At 32.6% G+C, this 21,367-nt stretch overlaps 1 protein-coding gene across 1 annotated transcript in view; it reads left to right on the top strand.

The window, feature by feature from the left end:
- Nucleotides 1-21,367, top strand: part of LOC132758416 (transmembrane channel-like protein 7) — a 32,226-nt gene that overhangs the window by 118 nt on the left and 10,741 nt on the right. Inside the window, exons 2-16 of the mRNA XM_060750088.1 lie at nt 1,686-1,818; nt 2,305-2,398; nt 3,447-3,537; nt 4,657-4,720; nt 5,163-5,235; nt 7,027-7,199; nt 8,924-9,054; nt 9,696-9,843; nt 10,184-10,287; nt 14,711-14,789; nt 15,354-15,461; nt 15,926-16,051; nt 17,031-17,105; nt 17,870-17,983; nt 19,402-19,607. Of these exons, the coding sequence (XP_060606071.1) occupies nt 1,686-1,818; nt 2,305-2,398; nt 3,447-3,537; nt 4,657-4,720; nt 5,163-5,235; nt 7,027-7,199; nt 8,924-9,054; nt 9,696-9,843; nt 10,184-10,287; nt 14,711-14,789; nt 15,354-15,461; nt 15,926-16,051; nt 17,031-17,105; nt 17,870-17,983; nt 19,402-19,607 (1,719 nt within the window). The remainder of the gene's footprint in view (nt 1-1,685; nt 1,819-2,304; nt 2,399-3,446; nt 3,538-4,656; nt 4,721-5,162; nt 5,236-7,026; nt 7,200-8,923; nt 9,055-9,695; nt 9,844-10,183; nt 10,288-14,710; nt 14,790-15,353; nt 15,462-15,925; nt 16,052-17,030; nt 17,106-17,869; nt 17,984-19,401; nt 19,608-21,367) is intronic.

Raw genomic sequence — 21,367 nt, 5'->3', positions numbered from 1 at the left:
GTTATTAGTGATCTGATTCATATATTTGTAAATAGGTTATTTTGTTGTTCTTTTTAATATACATTTTATGATATTTTTTTAATTGCGCAAAGTCAAGGACCCTGTTAAAAGCCATCATGCCATGAGAACATCATGAACACTGGTGAGAAGTGAGAGACAACAATTCCATTGGCATTAATTTTGCTAATGGGACACCTAGGAAAGCAATTGTATCTTACACATTAAATTGTGACTTCTGGTGCATTTCTAGATGCAAATTTTAAAGTACAAATTTTTACATTTTCTCATTAACCCATGCAAGGCTGTCAAATACCATTTCTTCCTTGGAAATTTCACTTTATATCCCTAGGATATTATATAAGAATAAGGTAATAAGAACGATATCTGTACAATGTGTATTTTAAGGCCTTTGAAATGCCCATTAGGTTATTTTTACATTTATGCTTTCATTATTATCAGGGGCTTGGAATTTTGGATTTTTTCCACCTGCCCACGGTAAAGTTGGACTAAAATTTCTACTTGCCCACAGCTTAAGTTCACTTGTCCAAATGAATAGTGAAAAACAGTTTTTTTTTAAAATTTATTTATTTAACCAAATTGGGTCCTTGTTAACTGTTTGCTAAAACTCGTATTTGGACACGCATGACACGTTTGGACAACATTTGATGCGATGTAAGAGTGTCCTTTCTTATTAATGATTTCATTACATAAAGGACCGAAGGCGTATCCGCAGTTCGGGAAATATTCTGCAAACATGACAATAAAGTTTGTCCGAATTATTTATTGTATTTTCTGAGCCAAGTAAAATCATTTAACACAAATTCGTCTGTGGTCATATTCTTTGTCTTTCTGCACATTTGATTTACGCTTTTCAGATTATTTTCAGACCAAATAAAAAAATTTGTCCATTTTGTATCAAAACAATTCACAACGAAGCAACGAATATATAATTCTGCGCATTATTTACTAATTAAGGCACTGGTCGGATGCCTCAATACGACCAATCGCATAGCTTGTTTCGCAATAGAAGCAAGAGGCCTCATACAGGGTGAAAAAGCATCGTATAGTATCGATTCATTCGTGCTGTACAAATAAAATTTACACATTTTTACATGGATTTTACAACATCAGGACAACTGCTGAGTAAAAATCAACTTGTCCGACGGCAAAAAGTCCTGAGTCGGGCAATTTAGTCATAGTAATTACGCACCCCTGTAAATATCTAAATAAAAGAACCATAATAAGGCACTACATTGCTGACCAATGAAAGCCCTAATAGCCTATGCAGTTAGTTATCTGAGATAATATGTAATTAGCACTTATCAAGGCTGTCTAGTAGACTGTAGTCAATATTTCCATTTTATCATTTTAACTGCTTTCAAGTGGCTAATAATAATTTTACAGTAATTCCCCAGAGGGGTTTTGCCATTGTCTTGAAATTTTTGTCTACATTAACCAAGAGTAAGTTATAAAGTTACTGAATGCACGCATCTTCATGACTCCTGAGTATAAAATCTAAATATAAGAATTGTTTAAAATCATTACCTTCAGAAAAAAAAAGACATCAGTTAAGCTAGTAACATATACTATGGATTGACTTCTGTGCAAGCTTACTGGTACAATAATTATAACAAAAGAAGATCAGAATTTTTTATTTTTGTAATATATGGATATTATTGTCACAGGGTGCAAGTAGAAGACATGGAAGGAAATGATGAGCATGAGCTGAAAGAGTATAGCAACACTGACGAAGATAATAAGATAATATCTCCAATACAATTTCATAGTTCAGATTTGTCTGATAATTTATATGATCAGGTGTGAGATTTTAACTTCTTGTTTTGTTGTTATGTGTCAACCATTTCCCTGCTACTAATTAAATACTGTATATTCATCATTATGTACTAGGCTAGGTACTTTTTCACAAAAGAGCTAGGAAAAGGCCTTCAAATGTATTCAAATGAAACAATTTGTCATTCTAGCCATTATTAGATATTATATATGCAAGAATAATACAAAAAAATAATGTAAGTGAACAATTATTTTTTAACAAGACATTAAATTTGCATTATCATGCGCAAGAAGTTAATCATATGTCCCTTGCACAAACTAAAACACAAACCTAAAATTGTGCATGTTTCACTGTCCAAATTCACTTGGGAAGACAGATAACCTATGCAGTGACAAGTTATTAACTTCAGTTATTTACCATTCTTGTTTAAATGTGACTGTGAAAAAATGTTTGTAAATTTTTTGGTCGCACATTTTCACATGTCATTAATGTAGTCCGATTTTATGCTTTAGGAAAATCCAGTTCCTCTACATAGGAAAAATTCACTTGCAGCATCCCTGACTGAAGTGTTGATGAAAGGAAGACATCCACAAAAACTATCTTCAGGTATATGAACATATACACTATATACAGTATTCTAAATATTCCTACATATGCGATCTCCCACTCCAAAATAGCTCTATGTTTGTAATGTTGCATTATGAATGGTATATAAATATTACTAATATGGTTAAAACTAAATCGAGAAAAACGTAGTATCAGTGGGAACACTGAGCTCAAAAATTAATATGTTGATATTAAGTTGAACTCACAGAAGATGACAGAGCACTGTACAGATTTTCTGTGTTCCTGACCCAGGACTACTTCTTTTTAACAGGACAGCTGCACATACAAAGGACCACTTAAACTCATCACAGTAATTTGGTATGAATAAAGTTTGATCTGCTGTATCATTAAAGTGACATTATGCTCGTCCAAGGGTATAAATGAGTAAACAAGTGAATGTTATAAAAAGTTTTCATTTTGCCAAAATTTCTTTAAATATAAATGTTTATTTCACACTAACAATAAACAATGCATGGATTCAAACGAAATTTCCATAAATATCCACTAGAATTTACCTGTTACTAAACGTTCATTTCATAAAAAGAGTGGGGCAGTCTTTTTATATTTTAGGCAGATTTAGATTTTATCCTTAACATTTTCTTATATGAACTGTTCGTCAATCATCATTTTAACAGTCAATATTTTGAAATATATAGTCAGTTCAGCTAAAATTGACTATAAAAATATGAGCATTTATTTATTCAGTTGCTGAAAATCAAGTTTCAGTATGGAGACCCCGCAAAAAATCTACAATGGGCTTCCAAAATTCCTAGAATGACTATTTTGATGAGTTCATACCGCTTTACTTCACTATTGTTGAATGCATCATCGTTTGAATACTTTTGTTTTACTTTTATGCTTGGAAAATTATCCAGTGAACATTTGGTCCTTATGGTCATAAACAACCAACTTTGTTATAACATACTTATAAAGGTGATAATATGCATGTCATTAGGCAAATTAACCTGCTTCTGTTGTTTTATTCATAGCTTACAATGTTTTTTTTGTTTGTTTCAGGAATATTAGAATTTTACTTTTATATTTGCAGGTTTATCCTTACAAGAGCAAAACAATTTGAATGAGTATGAGGAATCAGAAGTAAAAGTTGAAGACTTGTTCAAAAGTAGCAAACAAAAACAGTAGATATATTTTTCTCAATTCAACAATGTTTTAAAGTCACATTTATTATCAGTAACATATTTTTTTCTTTATTTGCAAAGAGTATTCATAGTACATTTCTTGATTATTTAATGCAGCATGGAACCTTTGTGTTGCCAATGTATTTAACAGTTCCTACAAATGCATGTCTGTTATTCAAATTTAATTATGATCTTAATAATTTATATTTTGTGTCATGAGTAAAGAAATTGAACATAAACATTGCATTTCTTGTTTAACTGGTTTAAAGATGATAAGTTCAACATATGCATGACCACACATTACAAAGAATCTGAATTTAGAATACACTGGTAATAGAACTGCACGAATAATACAAACTTTAAGTAAATATTGCTTGGGTAAACACATTTGATATGCCAAAGATCATTAGATGTGCAGTGATTTTTTTTACCTATATATTTGTATTTTACAGTCAAATAAAGGCTGTTTCCCCGAAAATGATACATGAATATTTTCTCCTGAAATGCCCTATGCATATTCTTCACCAGAACCATGACTTAATAGCAGCTGACTTATATCATCTGGTTGATAAATTAACTTAAATTTAATTGACTGAATTTAGACACAAAACTGTAGCTTTCGATAGCCCCTGCTATATACCATGTATATTAAGTTAAACTGATGTTGAAAGTGGGTAAATTCCATTCTCAATTGTTGCTGGGACTTGATTTCAGGACAGGTTTTACCCCCTTTTCTCATTTATCATGATAATTTATTTTCCCCCTTGGTTGTCTTGAAAATTGGAAAAAAATGTCACTGATGTGTAAATAATTATTAGCACAACACTGGTTATTGTTTATTAAATATATTCTGAATCAGTGAATGTTTAAGAAGTGTTGCAGAGTGACTAAAAAAGATATCATATGGAACTAGGTAATTATCAAATATTATATTCAGTATATTGTGCTTGATTTAATGATTAGCAGGGCATGATATTGGTAAATAAGTGAATAAAATATTAAATAGATCTCACACTTCTTATCATTTCTTACTTGCAATGATATCATTTATTCTCTTTCCCTTTTAAAGCTGAAACAGACAGTCGCCAATACATAAATCTGATATTGCCTGTATTTTAGGAAAACTCAAACCAATATCAGAGCTACTATGGGATATTGGAAGTTGATTTGGTCAGATTTTAAGGTATGCATCTTGTTACACACTGAAGTCTTACAAACTTAATACATGTACATACATTCTGAATATGAATTGTAAATACAAATCATTTATTTAACCTTAAAAGGCTTTAGATTTTGAGCTGAATGGTTGTGGTCACAGTGAGCAGTATTTTACTAGCCTCTATCTGGAGAACACTAAGATCATAGATCAAGTATGGCAGGTTGGTCATGAAATCTATGGATTTTCAGGTGATCTTCAACACAAATCTTACCTATTACATTCTTCATTGGTAATGTTAATGGTTAACATGTATCATCAGTTGCCATTGATAAGTGGGCATACCTGGTCAACAAACATCTTTATTTGTTTTCCAATCTGCTTGTCTCGTTCCATTTTTTGTATTATTCCATTTCTATATACATGTATTTTATTCAACCATTTGTATTGTAATGTTATTTCTTTCTAGAGCTGGTATAGAAGATGGAGAGTAAAGAACCAAGAGACTGTTATATTCAAGACATACATTAAAAACATGGAAGGTAAAGCATTTTGATATTGAAGTTCATTCACTTTAACAATAGAATAAGTCCATTACATAAGTCAGCAGGGTATCGTATCTGTTATACCTGATGGTATGTCTGTCAGTGTTGTATAAAAACCCTCAATTAAAACCACTGGTCTTAATCGCGGGGTTGTCTTAATAATGGACATTCATATCTGATTGCTTTCTTTGGTCTGATTTCAATTAGGGAGGGCCTTAAATGTCCGCCTTGTCATTTTTGTAGGGGGGGGGGGGGCTTTTTTCTGGGAGGTCTTTTGTCCTACACTCTGTAAAATCAAGTGTCATGCCTAAGAGCGTTCAAGCAGATAATAACAACAAATATGTGATCTTGGTATACCTTAAAATTAGTGGTCTCAATAGTGAGTTCAAATAAAGAATAATTCAAAGATTAAGGACTGAATCTGGTGGTCTTAAAAGTGGATGACCGGGATGGTCTTAATTCTGGAGCATGTAACTATTGACATAAAGAAAAGAAAATTCCGTTCTTTTAAAAATTTGTCTTAATAGTGGGGTGGTCTTAAATCTGAGTTGGTCTTAAGTAGGGATTCTACTAACTATAACAAACACAAAACAGGATGGTTTAATATAGCTTTATGGCATTCATAAAGATAAACTCACATCAAAGACTCAACAATAACTGAAATATAAACATACATGCATGGGCTAGCCAGAGGTGGTCTTATCAGTACACAGGCTGTCTTATCATCACACAGAGGCAGGATTATCAATACACAGATGCGGGCTTATCAGTACACAGAGGCAGGATTACACTTAGGCTCTGTTTGGCCACTACACCTGATATCATGTTTAACTCTTTAACAATTTCTTCAGATTCAGTTTCATTAGCATATATATATAAAGGAATATATTTATAAGGAAATCACAAAGATGATCTAAATGTTTGTTAGTCAATAGTTATCAAATTACAGAGCATTATTGTGGGTCACATTTCTATCAATGTCAGTAATGTGAAGGTTGAATACCTGATAGTTTTACCTATGTACTATATGTCAGGTAACATAATAATGAATCATTTTTTTTTTTTTATGCGTTTGTTTAAGGTCGCCGACGGAAAGCCCATATGAGTGACCGTACACTCAAGTCGGGCCATCCTAGAGCGTCCCGCCGAGATTTTTTTGCGATTTTTTTTCCAGCTTTATTGGTGGAGGAAGACCCCAGGTGCCCCTCTGAGCATTATTTCAGGCACGAGCGGGCACCTGGGTAGAACCACCGACCTTCCGTAAGCCAGCTGGATGGCTTCCTCACATGAAAGATTTCGACCCGAGTGAGGATCGAACCTACAGCGGTGAGGGACCTGTGATCTCGAGTCAGCGACCTTAACCACTCGGCCACGGAGGCCCCAATAATGGATCAGAAATTGGCTCATTATATTTATAGGTAACTATTTGGATCAGCAATCAGCTCATTTTTTGTATTAAAGGGGATATTATAGACCAGCAATTGGTTTGTTACTTGTATTTAGAGGTAATTATGGATCAGAAATGGGCTCATTGTATTTAAGGGTGAAGTTATATATCAGGAACCCGCTTATAATGTTTGTATTTATAAATAATTAAGTATTAGAAATTGGCTCATTTGTTGTATTAAGAGGTAATAATGGATCAGTAATTTGCTTTTTGTTTATAATTATTTAAAGGGGAATTATAGATCAGCAATTGGCTTATTATTTGTATTTACAATATATGTGGCAATTGGCTAATTGTTTATATCAATAGGTCAGCAATTGGCTTATTTTTTGTATTTTTAGGTAACTATGGGTCAGCAATTGGCTCTTTGTTTGTATTTACAAGATGGATCATGTTCCTGAATGTTCTACTTGCTGTCATGTGGTTGTGTCTGGTCATCTTTCCCTCAGCCATCTCCTTTAACTATCATAAGATTCAAGGACATTTTGCTTTTAAAAATCTGTTGGATGGGAAGGTATGTTTACTGTTAATCTTTTAGAGAAAAATTGTAAGCAATCTTCAAATATTAGGTGTAAATATTTTACCACTGAATGTAAAAAAAAGGAGAAGGGATGTATTGGAATGTTTTAGGTTTTGACGTTGACAGAATACCAAATATTTTTAATAATTACCACTGTCTATGTTGCTTGAAAATATAACACAAAATAAATTGTTTTGTGTCCGGCTTCTCTTCTCAACCTTTTGTTTTTCATATACTTCTTCATGTTCCATATCTTGTTCTAATTAATTAAGGTTAAAATAAATATTTTTTAATTTGCTTAGATTATTATTGTGCCCATAAAGCTAGCTAAAGTCATGAAGTAAGAAGTAGGGTTTTGGACAATAATCTAGGCCTAACTTCTTCTTGATCTTCGTGTATATTTCAATATCAGAAAATTCAATATGAAGTACATGTATCTTAGATGTCAAAAAATAACACAGGTTTTTCACCTTAAATTTAAAGTATTCAAATGTTGTGGGAACACTGGTTAAACTTTTTTTATTTCTTGCTAATTTTGAAATAATCTATTATGTTAGCGTTTGGTGACAGAACAGAGATTTTTAAAGAAAAACAACGGAGAAAGGGCCCTTAACTTTGGGGTAAACAACAGAGTATTTTTACAAAAGGGGAAGAAATAACTTGATATAAATTTAATTTTGGAGTAGAATTTTAGGTATTTACCTCAGAAAACAGCCTCTGCTATAGCAGAAGAAAATGCCTTGCAAATGCATAAAAATGCCATACATTACTTATAAGTACATAAACATAAAAACTTGTTTATAAAAGGGGACATTTATCCTTGATTAAAGGTACAGTATTATAGCTAGAACTGAATAAACACTGAGGTGTGAAACGGGTCAGATAGGATGCTGCACACACCCTCACAAAAATCTTTTTGGTTTAGAATGATTTCCTACATTCTGAAGTCTTTTTATTTGAACAAATATAATGACAAGAATAGTTAATGTTGAAAGGAAGATTCTCTTTGCTATCCTTGCAAGAAGACTTACATCTTACCTCACATCCAACAAGTACATCAACACTTCTAGATGGCGCAGCAGGTTGGAACATGATGGTGGATCTTGGCAAGAAGCTTGTTTTCCCAAGTATTGTCCAGACCAACTTAAGACTAGATATTGTACTGTGGTCTGAAAAAGGAAAGAAACTCATCATGATCGAGTTAACAGTACCTTGGGAGACAAGATGTGAAGAGGCCTACGAGAGGAAGAAAGCAAAGTATACAGAGCTACTCAACCAATGTAGACAGAGAGGCTGGCATACATGGCTGTTTCCTATTGAAGTAGGTGTGCGAGGGTCTGTTCGCAATCTGTGTGCTGACAGATGACAGCGATAGGAACTACTGGAAAGGATAGACGTAGGACAATCCAGAGACTGAGCCAAGCTGTCGAGCGTGCGTCTAGCTGGCTGTGGCTATGACGAAAGGAGAAGAGCTGGAAGTAATCAACCTCCACACCGTAAGACGGTGGGCCCACTCACCAGCAGATATACATGGATAAGGGCCGAAATATCAATGATGGCGAGCACCATGCTGATGATGGAGGTCGATCAGCAATCTAGAAGCACCACAGACAGGAGATCTACAAAAGACCTACATGAGGTGCATTCCAGATTGTATCTTACTCATCAATAAAATACCCTAGAAATGTATTTGATAGAGTATGTTTGTATGTTTTCAGGGAGTATTGGCTCAGGTTTGGTTTTTCTATGGCTCGTATGAAGGCACAATGGATGGTTACCACATTGATCTGGCTTACCTCTTCATGATGCTTGTTACTTACTTTGGAAGCCTCTTTGTCATTCTAGGCAGGTAATATATCTTCATTTTTCATTGTTATACTAGGCAGGATATATGACTGAATAAACCAGTTTTGTTTATGATCATCACAGTTTTCCAGAAAGTAAAAATTGAACTATTGAAATTTCACACGATAGATCAGTGAAAGTTAAGTAATTAATTATTGCACTCTTGAAACCATTGACATGAATAATTGATGGAAAAGTAAATTACTTTTACACGTGCAGTACACACAAACACAAAAAGGAGAGAATTTCTGAAAAAGCTTCTAGCTTTCTACTCAATCCTTTTTGCATTTATTAATATTTAGTAATTATATTGTGTATATATATTTGATTGAAATAAAATATTGTTTAAACCAAACACAAAATCTTTAGGACTTTTTCACACATTACCTAACAAAACAGATTTGTAAAAAACAATGTATTAACAACAACCAGCTTTACTAGATAAAGACCTCCAGTGCCCTTCAATGCATTATTTTAACGGGTCCAGCATAAATGTACTGTAATAGAATATTGTGAATTATGTCAGTTTTGCTACATAATGTCAAGGAAGTACATGTTTTAATTGAGAATCAGTTTTACATTAAATTTTTACATGTTTGACTATAGTCCTTCCTTATTACGGAAGGAATATCTATTTCATTTCAGTATTAACCAGACTGACATATCAAAGTCAACATCAGCAGTCAGTTCACGGTACAGATTTGCTTTAATGATGTGGACTTCTTGGGACCATTCTATCACATCTGCTGAAGCCTCAGTCAATCTGTCTAAAGGAATTACAAGTGCTTTTAAGGTGACAAACCACTTGACATATTTTATACATGTTATAGGTGAAATTTTTAAATGAATATTGACTGAATAGTGAACAGTGAGACCATGATCCATGCCAGCTGATCTTTTCTGCGCTGGTTGTGTGGGTAGATAATAAATGAGTTGTCACCAGGTTAATAAACAAAATTATGCACCAGTCAGTTTTAACACAGTCTTAAACAATTATGCTATTGTTATATCTTTTATTGGCATGTCTTAAATCTTTTCATTTCTTTGATTCCCATGGATTGCTGTTCTGTTATTTCTTCTTTTAAGGACATTCATCAAATTCTTTGTACAAATTTTAATTGTTCTGGTTTTAGGACAACCTTTATGAAGCCAAAGCGTCGCAAACTGCTAAAGATAGAAGTACTAAAGAGAAAGTTAAAGTTTACTCTCTCAGAATACTGGCCTGGTTTATAACAATGTACCTAGCATCTTGTTGGTGTACCTGTTCTTTTTTTTTAACTCACCTGTCACAAAGGTGAGCTTTGTGATCGCAATCTGTCATCCGTCCATAATTAAACTTGTACTTTCAATGACATCTCCTCAGAAACTGCTTAGCCAATTTCATCCAAAATACATAGGAATGTTCTTTTGGTGGTCACCTTTGAAAATTTTTAAAAGAAGTGAATTCCATGCTTAACTCTGGTTACCATGGCAACCAAATGAAAAAAACATTAAAAGATCTTCTTTTAAAAAACCCAGAGCTAAAGCTTAGATATTTAGCATAAAACATCTTCTTTTGGGTGTCTACCAAGTTTGTTTAAATAAAAGCCTGGGGGTCAAAATTGGTCCCGCCAAGGGATCATTGATTTTCCTTATACATTTGCATGTTCAGTAGATCTACAGTTAAGTCGAAATTGAAGGCCTTCAAACTTTGACACATTGGGACTTCGACTCATGAATTGTTCTCATTTTAGTGACAAAATTTCAAAACGTCAACGTTAACAAGTGAGTTACAAAAGGGGTAAGAAACAGAAATAGAGATAACTTAACCAGCTAATAGTAATTATACCTTTGAATTATCAATTATTATTGTAACTAAAGTACTCAAATGAAACTAGTTTGTACTGTTTACTTTCAAATACAATAATGGCAATTTGAATGGTAACAATCGGAGCATTTTATCACACATTTGAACGTATACAAAGGCTGTTAGAACATCCAACTGAGTAATTAACACCTGTCATACAGGTTTGATTGTAAATCATCTTCAAGGCCAGAAGAAAAATGTCTCAAGATTAAATGTGTCAAAATAATCAAAGGACTCTGACTTATTTTGTGTATTTATGGTAAATAGTACTTCATTTATTTTATACGGACAATGAAAAAACTTCTACACATTGAAAAATTTGACACATAAAATTTCGATATATAGGTTTTTAAAAAGAATATATAGGGGAGAGAGGATCGGTACTTTTATTTTACTTTGACACATCTAGAAATCAACTAATTGAAATTAGAATCTAGTCTCATCGAAATTCTACTGCTTAAAGTAAAATTTAAAAAACAAAAAAAATCTTCTTCTAAAATAGCTTGAGCTTAGATATTTAGCATGAAACATCTTCTAGTGGATGGCTACCAAGTTTGTTTAAAGAAAGCCCTGAGTAGAAATTGGGGCCACACCAGGGGGGATTTTCCTAATATATGTACATGTATATAGTAAAACCACAAAATATTCTTCTATTATACTATAGAGACTTTAGCTTATATATTTGATATATTGTCTGATGGAATTCTACAAAAATTGTTCAAATTATAGCCTCCAACCAGGGGGAACATAGATTTTCCTTATATGTATATGGTAAAAACTTTAAAACAATTTCTTCTCTCAAACTACAAGACCTAAAGCTTAGTTTTTTTACATGAAACATCTAGTAGGGGGTGATGGCTTTTCCTTATATATAGTAAATATTTCAAAAATCTTGAAAACTGCAAGGGTTTCTTACGATATTTAACATAAAAACAGTCATATGAGCCTCAACAAAAATTATTCAAAAATAGATTTTCTTATATCATAGCAACCAGTGACATTCCATAGATAAGCCACCGACACCCATAGTGACCTTTTACTTTCGATAGCAACCATACATTTCATTAGCAACCATTGACTTTCCATAACAACCAGTGTCTTTGCATGGCAACCATTAACTTTCCATAGCAACCATGGACTTTCAATAGCAACCATTGTCTTTCCATAGACTTCCGTAGCAACCAGTGACTTTCCATAGCAACCAGTGACTTCTATAGCAACCATTGACTATAGCAAGCCAACAAAATACTTCTATGGCATTCATCAACTTTCAATACCAACTATTCACTTCCGTATATAGCAACCAGTTACTTCTAAAGCAACCAGTAGCCAATTTTGCAACCATTGACTTTCCATAGCAACCATGGACTTTCCATAGCAACCATTGTCTTTCCATAGCAACCATAGACTTCCGTAGCAACCAGTGACTTTCCATAGCAACCAGTGACTTCTATAGCAACCATTGACTATAGCAACAAAATACTTCTATGGCAATCATCAACTTTCAATAGCAACTATTCACTTCCATATATAGCAACCAGTTACTTCTAAAGCAACCAGTAGCCAATTTTGCAACCATTGACTTCCTATAGCAACCAGTGACTTTCCATAGCAACCATGGACTTCAAAAGCAAAAACTATTCACTTCCAAAGCAACCAGTGACTTTCCATAGCAACCATGGACTCCTTTAGCACCCTGTGACTTTATAACATCCAGTGATTTGCCATAGCAACCATTGACTTTCCATAACCACAAGTGACTTCTATAGAGACCATTGACTTTCCATAGCAACCATTGACTTCTATAGCAACCACGGAATTTCCATAGCAACCATAGACTTTAATAACAATCGGTGACATCTTTACAGCAACCATTGACTTCCATAGCAAACATTGACTTAAAATAGCAATTGGTGACTCTCATAGCAACCATTTACTTTCCATAGCAACCAGTGACTTTCCATAAGAACCATTTACTTTCCAAAGCATCGGCTTGCTGTGGCAAGCAGTGACTTTCCATAGCAACCATTGACTTCTATAGTAACCAGTGACTTCATAACAGCCATTGATTTTTCATAGCAAACTATAATTTTTCATAGCAACTAGTGACTTACATGGAAAACATTTATTTTTTTTTACATAGCAACCAGTGACTATCATAGCATACATAGTCTTGGCAACATTTTAGTCTACCATTGAATTTCATAGTATTCAGTGAGTTCCAAGGAAACCACTGATTTGTATAGCAACCAGTGACTTCGTTAGTAACTATTGTTTCCCGTTAGCAAAAGCAACAAGTAATATTTTTACACATGCACCATTTCAGATACAAATATGAACTTTATGATATCAGTTTAAGATTTAGATTTTATATCTGCTTTCACTTATAGTCTTACTTGTTTCTTGTCATTAAGAGTATTTATATTCAGGTGAGCGATATTATGGCTCTCTTGTTATGTGTTGTTTCTCTGAGTTACATGTAACTGACTTCTGAGTGTTCAGTTAAAGTTTTATCATTATTAATTTATCAGTTTAGAAAAAGTTGTCTTTTATCAAAGTTCTTTTATTAGACCTAAAAAAAATGTGTTGTTTTTGTGATACCCATTTCTACCTGAAAAATATGTCTGGCCTGACACTACCAGTTTTAAGATCTGTAAAATAAATTGTCATTTCATTTTGACACACCCAAATTTAGAATGGAATGTGTACAGTAAAAGAAAGGGTTTCATCATGCTCACTTATTATAATTATAATGGTGGCTTATGCTGAACAGTTATCAATGTTCTTAATAAAACACTTTATCATAGGAGTTTTATATTATAAAGCTGTTTAATAAAAATGATATTACACATATTAGTGTAACAACACTGATGTGACATCATAAAATTGTGTTCTATACAACATAGCCTTAAGGTACTTAAGTTAGAGTTGCACTCATAATATTTGTCAATGAAAAATTACTCTTTTAAACTGTAAATTGTAGTTATTTTTACAAGTGATAACCTTATAATCATATTTCTATAGACTCTATACTAAATTTATTGAACTTGTTGAATAAAACAATTATGCTTGCCAGAGGCTTGCATAATATCTCATTCAATATCCTCTGTGATCTCCAACACACTTGCAGTGCCAGGAATTTTGAAAGAATTAAGCACAGTGATTAAGCCCAGAATTATCAAATGTATAAAGCTATACATTTGTATGGAAATGACCTTGAGTATACGAATGAAAACTATCTGATAAATTAAAACAGACCAAACCAAAACAAAATTTGTAACATAGAAGAAAGATGTGATGTAAATCTACCCTACCTATTCATGGAGAACATGTTACTTGAACAACACAATTTATTTTCTTAGGCCTTATTGAAAACACAGTTGTTTCATTTACATTTTTTTAAATTATGATTAGTGTTCTTTGTCAAAAATGGGTTTAGCATCTTTTGTAAATATGTTAGGTTTAAAAACCTAGAGTATTTCTTATTAAATAATGATCTAATCATATAAATTTGTCAAATATCTTACAAAATGAAATTATACATGTATATATGTAAACATTATGGAGACAAAATTTAGTGTTTTTTTTCTCTGTAACAATTGATTTTGGACATTGAGTCTTAAATATGGTCAATCCGTCATTAAGTGTCTCTCATCTCTGATTCAGAATCTTGTGGAATTTGTAGTCTGACCTGTAATTTTTGGAGAAATTCAGGGTAAAATTGAATGGTAAATTACTGCAGAGATTATGATAAAAAATGTAATAAATGATTGGCGTAAAAATGTAATTTTTCTTAATTTTTTTTTCTTTACAGAATTCTGATTGGTGGAGGATGTACAGCTATTGTATATTTGGTCATATTTGTAAGCTTTGAAGAAGTTGTACCAAATATGGTTTGTTGATGCACATTCTCTATTGTTACTTATTTATTTATGTATGCAAAACAAAGCTGGTCAATTTTATTGTTTGCTTTGTACACTCTGTATGAAGGAAATTTTAAAAAAAAAGGTGTAAAAGTAATCATAAACTGTGAAATAATTTCAAAACCTGGACAGTCATGCTTATAATTTCTCTATTATACTTTATACAATCTTTTTTAGAAACAGTTCTAACAAAAAGAATGTCTGCAATAGATATCTTACATAAATTAAATACAATTCTGTATAAAAACAGAGTAAAAATGTTTGCAAACAAAATATTCAAGTTCTTTTTACAGATGAGGTTCAGGGATGATTTGATGAATGCTCCATCCACTTTATCCATCATATTAATGTATTACAAACATCATTTGCTCAATTTAAGTGATTTGTTATCATTTTTATCAAGAAACAGATATTCCACAGACAGTTTAATATAGCTTTAGATTTCATGTTATTTATAAATAGCATAATCTGTAGTATTTGAAATCACTTTCATTATAAATAATTATTTGTAATTTTATTTATTTTATGTAACAGGGCAGCGATAATGTTGAGGAATCTGACAATACAGACTTTATTGGTGTTTATGGAACAACTATTGTATTCAGTCTGATTAACTCTCTTGTACCCATGTGTGTTGAACTGGTAAGCACCATGTTTATATCTCATTTTTTATTAAACATTATGTTTTTAATAGCCTGACTATTTCAAGAATAGTAGGGCTATCCTACTTACCCAATCACCAACTTCCGTGTTAAATTGTTAACTCTAGCATGAATTTTGACAGAATTCAAAAGGTAATAAATCCATACCATGCTAAATATCTTGAATGGACATCATTCAATCAGGAAGCCATTCATCATTTTTTAAGGGAAAATTTAAAGAAAAATGTACTGACTGAATACATGATTTTGGTTTGCACTGGTCACATGGGTGATATACTGTTGAATCAGAAGACTAAGGGTTAATGATAAACATGTATATGTTAGTTTTGTTTATTTATTAAATCATAAATGGCTCACCTGAATCTGTTGCATGCTATAAAAGACTTAGGGTTAATGAAATATGTTAGTTTTGTTAATATTATGGTTAACCTGATCTATTTGTAGCTACCAAAGATAGAGCAGTATGAGAGTGGTAAAGATGAGCTGAATGTGACATTGGCACGAGTATTTGTCTTGCGAATGTGCAACTTGTTTGCTCTTATAACTCCCTGTATAAAACTTAAAAACAAGGTAAATAATTTTTCTTATAACTTTTAAAACAAATTGTGTTATTATGGATTTCATATGCAAAAATTAAACCTAACAAAAAAAATTTAGGGTTAACGGGATCTGGTTGAGTTTTGACATGATTCAGAATTTTGGTTACTATTAGTTTAAATAAAGGGGGGTACAAATTATTATTGTAAGAGTACCTTGGCCCATGGATTTCATTAACCTGGTCCATGGATTTCATTAACCTGGTCCATGGATTTCACCAGAGCTTGGCCCATGGATTTCACTAGCTTGACCTCCGTGGCGAGGGGTCAATGACTTCTAATCCAGTTACCTCTTCTGGTGAAAAAGGGTTCGATCCCGGGGGAGATGCTTGGTAGTTTAGGCGGGAGGACGGTAGTATCTAAATACTGGTGTAAACTCTCCAGGAAACGATGGTTTAAAAAAAACTACCCGCTATATGACTGAAAAGAAAAAAAGTAAAATGAAAACAAACAAAAAAATACTAAACTAACTTGGTCCATGGATTTCAGTTAGCCTTAGCTCAGGGGTATTTCACTAGGCTTTGGCCAATGGAATTCACTTAGAGCTTCTGTTAAACCAAATGATTCGGACTAGTCAAATATATACCATTCTTGTAAGGTTACTAATTAACAATAAACACAATAATTTATCAGCCATAAATTCAAAAAGTTGGGTAGAATTTGTTGTTGAAGGTTGACAATCACTGAAATGCAAAAAAGTAATGACGAATTCCTGAAACTTCAGTGCTGGTAAGTTCAGGCTAAGTTTTGATTAAACTATAATCTTCAAACTTTTCCTGTCAAAATACATTCAATTTCAATTTGCAAGTTGCAAAACTTTAAGTTGGTTTATTAATGTTTGCTTATTTCATTTCTTAGAAATGTAATTCTCTTGACTAAAATCATTATGCAAAGCAATGATTTTTTTATTTCGACTATGAAGCACTGCTTAATTTATATTTGATTTATTTCAGACAGTTCATGGATGTGCAGGAACTGTGTTAGGACAAGAAATGTACAAGCTGGTTATAATGGACACATTGCTTCATGTACTTGTTTATTTTATATCTACTTATTTATATATATTATCTTATCATGCAAAACCTGTGTGCATTGTTCACGCCTTGATGCTTTGATTCTTAACAAAGTCAAATTGTTGTAAAAATGTAATTTTCATTTTCAAGAAAAAACTTTCAGTGTAGGACCAATATTTTGAGCCTTATCTAACTACATGTCTGAGGACTTGCAAATTTTCAAAATGTCTATGGATATTGAAATTTGCCAGTACATTTTGTTTTTAAAATTCACATATTGTTGCAAGTTAGGACTGACATGGTATTTAGTTTCAATATCATTTTGGATAAGTTTTTATTAAAGATAAAAATAAACATCAATAAAGTTTTTTTTTTAAAGATGTGTAGAATACTAATTGCTAACTACAAGTAGATTTTGTGAGCTACAATTGCTTGTCCTGGCATGAATTTATGATACAAAAATAAGTCCTGCATGAACATGCAGGCTAACTGACACTACTACAATGTAGTTACAAAGGTATGCTGTTAGTGCCACTAGGATTGACTCGTACATAACTTTTTTTTATTTCACAATGTTTTGCAACTACATTGTGTAGCTGTGTTTGTTGTATACCAATATTAAGGGAATAACCCATATAAAAAAACATTTGTAATAAGAAAGAAAACAATGGCAGCGACTGTCATTAATTAAGAATAATCAGTTAATTAATCAGAATTAAGAAATGCTTTTTAAACACACTTATTTAACTTCAATGATATGAACATTTTTGTATTTTCAGGCAACAATTCAGCTTGGTATAAAGTTTAGCAAGTATTACTGGACAAATGAGAAGTCAGAATTCAAGATCTCTTCAGCTGTTCTTGCACTACTGTATCGACAAGCTCTTGTCTGGGTAAGTACAGGAATATAACTGAGATTCAAATAAATATCATGCCCTACCATTTTGATAGAATACTTTTAGCTTGACTTTTTTCCCGGGGAAGAAAGAGGTATTGTTACAGTCATGTCCGCATTCCTGTTGCTTATATTATTGCCGTGGCGGACTTTAACCTTGATCGTAACTTTTTAAGTTCTTGGGTGTATCAATGTCTTCATATTTGGCCACAACAACCCTTTGGACAAGACATTTAAGTAATCCAGACTAAACTATTAGTGGCTATAACTTTGTTATTGTGCCCCACTATTGGAGGGGCATTTAGATTTACCCTTGTCTGTCTGTCTATGTGCTCGTCCGTTCTTATGTTTTGTCACACATATCTCCATAAGTTAACTGACCTAGTCATGAAACTTTACAGGAATGTTGGTCAGCATGTGTAGTTGTGCACCTGGGGGTTTTCTAGTAGAGTTTTTCAATATTTATAGTTATTGAACTTGACTTTGAGTAAAAATTTGAATATTCAACTTGTTTCGTGCATAAATAAAAAAATATTTGACCTAAGGTCATGAAACTTTACAGGAATGTTGGTCAGCATGTGTAGTTGTGCACCTGGGGGTTTTCTAGTAGAGTTTTTCAATATTTATAGTTATTGAACTTGACTTTGAGTAAAAATTTGAATATTCAACTTGTTTCGTGCATAGCTAAAAAAATATTTGACCTAAGGTCATGAAACTTTACAGGAATGTTGGTCAGCATGTGTAGTTGTGCACCTGGGGGTTTGCTAGTTGATATATTATATATTTGTAGAGTTATTGCCCTTGACTTAGTAAAAATTAATATGTTTACAACTTCTGTGTTGTGTAGCTCAAAAATATCTGACCAAAAGTCATGAAACTGTACAGGAATGTTGATCAGCAACTGGTGTTTTGCTTGTGGAATTTTTTTCTGTTTTGTTCGAGTTCTTGTCCTTGACTTACTAACAATTTTCAATTTGTGTCGCACATAGTTCATAAAGTATTTGACCTAAAGTCATTAAACTATAGGAATGTTGGTCAGCATGTGTAGTTGCACACTAGGCTTTCGGTTGTGGATTAATATTCAGTATTTCTAGAGTTATTGCCCCTTTCTTTTGTCTCAGGTAAAACTTTTATTCATTTCAGTTTAGAAATGTTCTTTTATGAGAACTGACATTTATATCACAAGATATTGGGACATGACTATTTTTCTTTTAATTCTATACTTGCTTATGCAATAATACTTCCATATTGTTTCTGCCAAAATTAATGATATTAGACAAACTAGAGGTAAAAAAAGTTGAAAATATGTCACATTTATATTATTAACTAGGTATGTGACCACATGTAATGCAGTTTTGGCCCTTTAATCTTACTTTTAAACCATATATTAGCCTTTTTATTGCTGTTTGATTACAGGTTGGTACCCTAGCTTGCCCAGTGATGCCAATAGTTGGTCTGGTTTCCACACTTATATTCTTCATGGTCAACTATCTGATAGTGATGTTTACATGTAGACCTCCAATAAAACGCTGGAACCAGTCTAGAAACACATCATTCTTCTCAGTATTTCTGCTAGCCACTATAGTCATGTTGATACCACCTGCTTCTGTTATTATGGGAAGGTATGTGCTACTGCAGATTGTTAGTATTAGTGTTATTAAAGTGGCATTTAATGCTCATTTTTGTCATTGCCAAGTTCAGCAGCATTGACTATGTATTGCAAAAGATTGACTGCCATAATGATGATTGCTTAAAACAGTTGACATTGGAAAATGTTTTGGATAAAATATAAATCTTCCTAAAATATAAAAAGGCTGCCATACTCTTTTTATAAATTGAACATTACAGTTAAATATGTACTAATGGATATTTACAGAAATTTTCTTGGGCCATGCCAGTTATTTAATCGTTCATGTGAAGTTAATTATATAAATGAAAGAAATTATGGCAAAATGAAAACTTATTTTGACTTTCACCTGGTCACACACCAATTATACCCTTAGGCTTAAGGCTCACAATTTAAAACCATGTAGAGTTATTATTATAATATTATACAATTTTATGCTTCAGAAGTGCTAGTTATTTTATTTCTCAAAAACTTTTAATTTTTAACATTTCATTACATTTTTCAAGGTAATATATACATGGAATATCTTTTGCAATTATTTAGCTCCTTTCGCAACTACATGTTAATCATAGTGAATTAGTCTTTTGTATGGAAGTCAAAATACTACTTTGTTTACATTTTGCTACCTATATAACACATAACTTCATGTTCAGTGCTACTATCTTCAGTATTTAAACATTAAACATGCTCTTATTTCATTATTGAAACTATTAAACACAGGCTTGATATTTTAATTTTCAACAGAATATAATAAATAGACTTTGGAGGCATAATGTGCCTTTAAGATTTTTTGTTTTGTTTTTAATGTTCATTTTCACATTAGTTAATGGTGTATTTACCTACAAAGGTAATAGCAATTAACCCTTTCCCTGCCAGAGGGTTATTGTTTTATTGATCACCTATTTGCCAGACGTTTTTTTCTAAGAAATTACTAATATTATTATTAATTAATATAATTACTATTATTTGTTATTGGTATTAAAATAATTATATGTTTCCAAATCTGTGAGTGTAATAATAATTATTGTCGATGGTATAATTTTCTTTATATTTATTATTGTCCCCCGCCTTTTCGAAGAAAAAAGGGGGATATAGAAATAGGCTCCGTCTGTACGTATGTCCGTCCGTCCGTCACACTTTCGTGTCCGGTCCATAACTTTGTCATTTATGAAAGGAATTTGAAATAACTTTGCACAAATGTTAAGTATAATAAGACGATGTGTCATGCGCAACAACCAGACCCCTACCTCCAGGGTCAAGGTCACACTTGCTCATTCAAGGTCAACATTGCCTATTTGAGGGTATATGTTGTGTCCGGTCCATAACTTTCTTATCTATGAAGGGATTTTGTAAATACTTGCCCTAATTGTTCACAATAATCAGACGATGTGTCATGCGCAACAACCAGTCACCTACCTTCAAGGTCAAGGTCACACTTGGAGGTCAAATATTAACATAGTCTGTTACAGGGTATATTTCGTATCCGGTCCATAACTTTGTCATTTATCAAAGGAATTTGAAATTACTTGGCACAAATGTTTGTTATAATAAGACTATGTGTCATGCGCAACAACCAGACCCTTACCTTCAGGGTCAAGGTCGTACTTGCTCATTCAAGGTTAACATTGTCTATTTGAGGGTATATGTCGTGTCCGGTCCATAACTTTCTTATCTATGAAGGGATTTTGTAAATACTTGCCATAATTGTTCACAATAATCAGACGATGTGTCATGCGCAAAAAACAGTCACCTACC

This window comes from Ruditapes philippinarum, unplaced genomic scaffold (assembly GCF_026571515.1).
Source record: "Ruditapes philippinarum isolate M1 unplaced genomic scaffold, ASM2657151v2 ctg644_1_1_1_1, whole genome shotgun sequence".
NCBI lineage: Eukaryota > Metazoa > Mollusca > Bivalvia > Venerida > Veneridae > Ruditapes > Ruditapes philippinarum.
This window is presented reverse-complemented; position numbering and strand designations above follow the sequence as displayed.